The sequence below is a fragment of the Cyclopterus lumpus genome, chromosome 13 (genome assembly GCF_009769545.1).
Source record: "Cyclopterus lumpus isolate fCycLum1 chromosome 13, fCycLum1.pri, whole genome shotgun sequence".
In the NCBI taxonomy this organism is placed as follows: Eukaryota; Metazoa; Chordata; class Actinopteri; order Perciformes; family Cyclopteridae; genus Cyclopterus; species Cyclopterus lumpus.
The window spans coordinates 6377260-6385023 of record NC_046978.1 but is presented as its reverse complement, the minus strand read 5'-3'; the positions used below and the strand labels follow the sequence as shown (position 1 = coordinate 6385023).

General features: G+C 38.0%; 1 protein-coding gene across 1 annotated transcript; it reads left to right on the top strand.

Moving 5' to 3' along the window:
* Nucleotides 1-2101: 2101 nt before the first annotated feature.
* Nucleotides 2102-5111, top strand: LOC117741250 (extracellular calcium-sensing receptor-like). Its single transcript, XM_034548155.1, has 6 exons — nt 2102-2295; nt 2381-2669; nt 2751-3506; nt 3588-3815; nt 3920-4043; nt 4204-5111. The coding sequence occupies exons 1-6, from the start codon at nt 2207-2209 to the stop codon at nt 5109-5111; spliced, it is 2394 nt and encodes a 797-aa protein (XP_034404046.1). The 5' UTR covers nt 2102-2206.
* Nucleotides 5112-7764: the final 2653 nt, after the last annotated feature.

Sequence of the window (7764 nt, the reverse complement as noted above, 5' to 3'; positions counted from 1 at the left end):
GAATGTATGTGGACAGTCTTCACAGAAGAGTTGTGTAGCTGAATTTGAATGACCATAGTTTTGGAGGGAATCACTCAGAGCGATATGTTCAACAGTCATACAGCTGTGCAATGTTTGGGTATTGAGATACTTTGGCCCTGTCATATAGAAAGATAGATAGATCATATTTAATGTGCAAGTACAGTTTTACAGGAAAAACAGAAACATAGTGAGAACAGGCAAAGGCTGCAGGGTTGGGTCCTTTCTTCCCTTTTTTTCTTGTTGCGATTCACTTGATGTGAGCCAAATACTCCATTGTGCCGATCCCTGCAATATATGGTTAATTGTAGTATTCATTAGTTTCCTTTATTAGCAGTTTGAACAGTTGTTGTGCCTCCGAATCTTGTAGATCAAGAAAAGATATCTCTCATTTTCCATACATTCATTGTGAAGTTATTATATATTATTATATATTTTAGGAATGGGTCTTACATCTAACTGGATGTTTTTGTTAACATTCAGCACATCACATTGATTCACCATGGTTATAAAAACAACAATCTTAATGTTGTGTCTTTATTTTTCATATTCATTATTGAAGTTTGTTGAGTTTGTTATTCAAACTCATCAAATGTTGCAGGGCACAGTTTTGACGTAGGCCTAATATTCTCCAGTAAAGATCTTCAGGGGATCATGATGCAACAGCCCTGACGGTAAGTTTCCAGTGTAAACTGAGGGGACAGGTGTGGTGTGGAGGAAGAAGACTGGAGAAACTTTGAACTCTGGAGGGAGATTATTTGTTTGTTAGCATGACTGTGAGTGGGACGAGCCTGAGGTGTAAGTCATGGTCAGGCCTGAGGCGCCTGCACTTCATCACATATGTTCTAATCAGGCCCCAAAGGACATACTCTCTGGAGAGGTCAAAAGTGTTTCATAAGCTAACAGTCATCTCTACAAACATACAAACAACAATTCATTTTTAATTAAAGAAAACCTAAGAGGCATATCAGCTGGTAATTAGCATCCCGTTGACTGAAAAATAACAATAACACCAAATTAAATATCACATGGCCCAATGACTTGCTAAATCAGCTGTGCTAAATTGTTTATTTTGATCAGTTGTCAAAAGTGTAACTTTAATGCACTTATCCAAATGCCAAATTCACTAAAAGCAATGTAACATGTATAGTAAAGTAAAATAAAATAATATTTAAACATGCCAAAATCATTTAAGAGTAATTTATGGATGAGGATGATCATTGAGTAAAATACACAAATGCAGTTTTTTTCAACATTCATGGCCTCCATTATTTCAAAACAGAATATTTTTTCAGGAGAGGAAGTTTATACTCTTCCTCACCTGCATGACCTGTTTATGACTATGATCTAATGGTAGATGTTTTCAATTAATTCTAATAAATCCTAACTCAACTAGGTAAGCATTTCAATACATCATATTTTTTCTATACAGTACATACAAATTAATTTTTTTATAAAAATAGAATGCAATAATAATAAGCATCAAAACACAGACAATATTTGTACATAGAAGTACATTTAAGACTGCCATCACAATTTAAAAAATATATATTTTGTTTTGAATTGTATCACTTATTTATTTTCAAGCAGCAACATAAATATATTCATGAATGATATTCACGTATAATGTAACATACTGTAGGAGCTGTGGCTTCCACCATATTTGTCATTGCATGTAGAGAAGTTTAGCGAGCAAAATATATTGTACTTAGATAATTCAAAGTAAAGTTACTCTATATTACAATATGAAGTTGTTTACTGTAAAGCTAATATTGTTTCCATTTTCTACACTGTTGGAAAATGCAATCTATAACAATTCATAACATTTGTTAACTATCATTATCATATGTTGTGTACAGAGAACTTGTTCTGTAAAATAACTAATAACTACACCTTTATTACCCAATCAAGACTGTCCTATCTCACTTATCTCTGATTGGTTGGTAAGAGGCCGGTGACCCCTATCGTCAGCCAAGATAATAAAATGTCATATTTAAGATGTGTTGATTCCGACATGGGTGGTAGCTCTGTACAATCAGGATTTGAGAGTGTAAAAATGTCACAAGTGATAATAGGTCTGCTTTTCTTGTGGCATCTGTTGTCATTTGGAGAAGCAAATGAGGAAGCTCGTTTTTGTCAGATCCTTGGGAGTCCAGAGATCCCACTGCTGTCTAAGGAGGGAGATGTCATGATTGGGGGAGCCTTTTCCATCCACAGCAAAATCACACAGCCTCCGCTTTCCTTTACAGAAAAACCATCACGTCTCACATGTTCCAGGTAATTTTGAGCTATGTCTATAAAGATATGTCATTGTGAGCTGTGTCACAGTGAACAACGTTTAATGTTGCTCTTTTTGTCTCAGTGTGAACCTCAGGGAGTTTCGATTTGCACAGACCATGATCTTTGCAATCCAAGAAATAAACAAAAGCAAATTTCTTCTTCCCAATGTTTCAATTGGATATCGTATTTATGACAACTGTGGCTCAACATTATCCTCAATGCGTGCTGTCATGGCCCTGATGAACGGTGATGAGTGGGCTGTAGGAAAGAGCTGTTCGGGTCAATCAGCTGTTCACGCTATTATCGGGGAGTCTGAATCCTCTTCAACCATTGTGCTGTCCCAGACTACTGGACCGTTCAAAATACCTGTGGTACGAGCAATACTTGTGCATCACTGTCGATATTACATGAAAACTCTTTTTATTAGTTCTTCTCTCTTTGTGTATTCTCAGATAAGTCATTCAGCTACATGTGAGTGTTTGAGCAATAGGAAGGAGTATCCCTCTTTCTTTCGAACTATTGCCAGTGATCGCTACCAAAGTCGAGCTCTTGCACAGATGGTCAAGCACTTTGGCTGGACCTGGGTCGGGGCAGTCAACAGTGACAGTGACTATGGCAACAACGGCATGGCCATCTTCCTTGCTGCAGCCCAGGAGGAAGGAGTATGTGTTGAGTATACAGAGAAATTTCACCGGGCAGAACCAGAAAAACTCATGAAAGTTGTAGAAGTGATCCGAAAGAGCACTGCCCGGGTCATCGTTGGTTTCCTGGCACATGTAGAGATGAACAACCTTCTCAAGAAGTTAACTCTGCACAACATCACAGGCCTACAGTTTATTGGTGTGGAGGCCTGGATCACTGCTAACAGCCTTGTGACTCCCACCAGCTTCCGTGTACTGGGAGGTGCACTGGGTTTTGCTGTGCAAAAGGCCAACATAAGTGGCCTGGGTGATTTTCTAATCAAAGATTTCTGGGATACACACTTTAAGTGTAAGGAGACAAACAGGGACACCAAGGCAGAAACAGCGCCATGCAAAGCAAACCAGGATCTAATGGAGCTCAACGAAAATGATGATGATGTTGCAGAGCTGCGATACTCCAATAACATCTACAGAGCTATCTATGCTGTGGCGCATTCTCTGCACAGCATTCTAAAGTGTTCAGAAACTCAGGGGTGTGACAGGACGATAAAGGTTACTCCCTTGCAGGTAAAAAGGACAAATTACTGTATGGTTTATTAATTAGCTCTCTTCATTTACATGTTGGCATATTGTCTTATCGTTTTTTAGGTCGTGGAGTCGTTGAAGCAGGTCAATTTTACCATTAATAACGGAGACCAGGTGTGGTTTGACAGCACTGGAGCAGCTGTGGCTAAGTATGAGGTGGTGAACTGGCAGCGTGGATCAGATGACTCGGTCCAATTTAAACCTGTCGGCTATTATGATGCCTCCCTACCTCCTGGACAGAAGTTTGTCCTTAAGACTGAAGCCATAATGTGGCCTGGAGGGAAGACAGAGGCAAATATCATTTTTGACAGTAATGTAATGTAAAGCTTTGAAATAGTTTGTCCTGAAAGGTTGATTATAAAAACTTAACATCTATCCTCTTCTTCGATTTAAAGTTGCCTGTGTCAATGTGCAGTAAAAGATGCCGTCCAGGAACTTATAAAGTCCTTCAGAAAGGGAAGCCAGTCTGCTGCTATGACTGCATACCATGTGCAGAGGGAGAAATCAGCAACAGTACAGGTATATGTACCACAGACCTTAGATATGGTCATTTTCATACATTGTTTGCTTTCCACACTCTATGTATCATGCTAAAGTTCACTATGCTACAGTGTCGTATTTACATTTTTAGAATCTAACTGATAGAATCACAATAATAGTGAGAATTTTCCTATTACAGATTCTAATGACTGCAAAAAGTGTCCTGAAGAGTATTGGTCCAATCAAAACAGAGATGCATGTGTACTGAAAAATGTCGAGTTCCTCTACTTCACTGAGGTTATGGGTATAATTCTTGTATTTTTCACTTTGTTTGGTGTGTTCCTTACTTTAATTGTGGCCACTCTATTCTTGATCAATAAGGACTCTCCCTTGGTGAAAGCCAACAACTCTGAGCTGAGCTTCCTGCTGCTCTTCTCCTTGACTCTGTGTTTCCTGTGTTCTCTGACCTTCATAGGCCGGCCCACTGAGTGGTCCTGCATGCTGCGACACACAGCATTCGGCATCACCTTTGTCCTCTGTATCTCTTGTGTTCTGGGGAAAACTATTGTGGTGTTAATGGCCTTCAGGGCCACACTTCCAGGTAGTAATATGATGAAATGGTTTGGGCCTGCACAGCAGAGACTCAGTGTTCTGTGTTTCACTCTCATACAGGTTCTTATTTGCATTCTTTGGCTGACAATCAACCCTCCATTTCCATTTAAAAATATGAACCACTATAAAGAAAAGATTATTCTTGAGTGCACCCTGGGATCGACTGTGGGGTACTGGGCTGTGTTAGGATATATAGGGTTCCTAGCTGTGTTATGTTTTGTACTTGCTTTTTTGGCTAGAAAGTTGCCTGATAACTTCAATGAAGCTAAATTCATCACCTTTAGCATGTTGATATTCTGTGCGGTCTGGATCACATTTATCCCAGCATATGTTAGCTCTCCAGGAAAGTTCACTGTGGCTGTGGAAATATTTGCTATTTTAGCCTCCAGTTATGGGCTACTTCTCTGTATATTTGCACCCAAATGCTTTATTATTGTACTCAAACCTGAACTGAACACAAAAAAACATCTGATGGGAAAAACGGGATCCGATTAAAGAGTTTTTTTTTTCTCAAAGTTATTCAACCTTGTTTTCTTTTAGTAATGTATATAAATCCCGAATGTAAAGAATACCCGAAACTCAGACAGTAAAACAAATGCTTGAGAAAATAATTATAATAACAACCTGTATATTCTAAACAATTTACAAAACATGTTTTATACCGTGTAAAACTTGTATTGTTACCACTTCATTGGACAATAAGAAAATAAAAACTATTCATGAGTCCCTCCCTTTTCATTTGAATTAGCACAAGTAGGGCCTGCAAAGTAAAGTAAATTACTGTACAGGCCTTAACACAAACTGGCATTACACAAGCGTTCAATGAACATGTTTAACAAAAACATGGTTCAAAATACTTTAAAGAAATATTTTAAAAGAACACGAAATCCACATTAATACAACAAACTGTTCTGTTCTCAGTATCCCCACATTTACAGGGATTTTCAAGGATCATACCTCAATTTATTCATAGAAGTTCCATTGTGAACCTGTTTCTTTTTTTCAGGAACGCCCTATTCAAACTCAGCCACCTATATAAATGTACATGTTTAACCTTGCTAGTGCATAGCTCCACTGAAACAGAATAGGAGATAAAGTATTTCCTGAGGGCACATCAGTATGCTGTGGATAGAACCAATTGCCAAAAGTCACAAGCAAGCATAAGTTACATCATAAAATTCAGCATATTTTCAGGGTTTCATTCCAACATAGTATAGTGAGAATAAAGTCTGTCATTAGTGCATTAACATACATGCTAACAACCATTGAATTCAAACATGATATGTTTAGCATAATATTTATCATGTTGGCATGCTAAATAAAGGCTGTTCTTCAGTGCCGCCTGCTGGACAGTTAATATATTGCAATTGTGATAATTCCATTAATATAATACTACTTCTTTAGTAAGTACATATACTACATATATGTATTGTATCCATATGCAACAATATTAAATAATAAGAACGTTTGACAATTCAGAGACGCCCCAGAATCATTTTTAGAATTTCCAATTTATACAATATCTGCAAAACTTAAGTGAAAGACTGAGGATAAAGTTAATAAAAAACAGTAAACGGTAAAGGGGATCCAAACTCTAGTCTCCTGCCTGAAGTCAGACTTGCTACATGTCCATTCACTGGTATAACATCCAGACAACTAATTACATCCTGCTTTGTATTGATGTTAAGGTGTACAATCATCCAATATAGATGCTGTTTTTGGGAATACTGGTCTGGAATATTGATAATAATATATATATTTTTTTCAACAAAAGTAAGGATACATTGTTTAATATTAAATACATACATAAAGTCTTATAACACATATGTATGCCCACCACCACCACACTCTCAACAAACGCATATAAACACACTCAGGATGTATATAGTTGAGCACAGCTATGGGTGGAGAGATTTTATCAGGGTCCAAGCGAAGTCAGTCCGAGAGGACCCTATTGAAATTGCTAGGATTTTTATTTTTTAACATTGGAAGCATTTTTGGGGTACGTAGCAAGCTGGAAAAGTCACCAAATTTGGCAAGCTTGTCAGGCTTGGTGAAGATAGCCATGTGATATAGATGTCAAATTTGGGTTTTAAAAGATTGCTCTCTAGCGCCCCCTCAAAGTTTGAACGCTGACGCCTCTCACCCAGAATGTCCGATTGACTTGAAATTTACAAAAAAGCCTCTCAGACCCCTAAGCACCGCCTACTTAGATTTTCCGCAATTATGAATTTTGTGAAAAACACATAATTGGCCGCCTTTACTACCCGCTTGGTCCGATTCATACGAACATTTCTATTGATCATAATTGAAGCCAGATCAGAATCTGCCCCAAACTGGTCGTGGTTGTTACAAGTCACGGCCTGAGGATATCGACTAGCTTATTTTCACTCATAGTCGAAGCGCCACCTACTGGCGTAAGAAAATCAACGTAGGACCCGTGGGATGAGCGAGAATGAGCGAGGACCCGTTCATCGCTGCTCGCAGCTTTAATTGTTTATTGTTTTATTGTCCACTAGCACCTGATTTGTGTTGATATGCTCCTCCATAACTGTTCAAACGATATAATCATTAGCACTAACTATACACTCAAAAGCTTTCTTCACATGCAGATCAAATGCAGTGTCAAGGAGTACACTTGCATGTACTCATTTTTAATATCTTGGTCTGAAACCGTTAATGTGAACTGCCCGAACAAACATGAATCAGAAGACCTGTCACATTTTTTGTTTTTTAGGTATCATCATTTTAATGGACTTCCTCAAATCTTGATTCAAATATGTGTTTGTATATATTTAAGTAGTGTTTCTCTAGATCAGCTTTTCTTTTTTCTCTTTTCATTGTTGTACATAAAGGCAAATATAAACACAAAGGAAGAGGAGCAAACAATCTGACGTCATCATGCAGTGATTTCATAAGAAGACCCTCAATCATCATCACATGCAGAAGGATAAAGCTCTGCCCATGAAAGGAGATACATACTGTATGTTGGTCAGTGATAGAATAACATATTACAGAGTACAGGTTTGTGTGCACATGTCACATTTGTGACTGTTAGTACCAGATGTGTGACTCTGTCAATGTAATGCTACTCTTTGTTCTCTTTGTGGGAGTCTGTGGAACAGTGGATGAAACTGCACTATGTGAG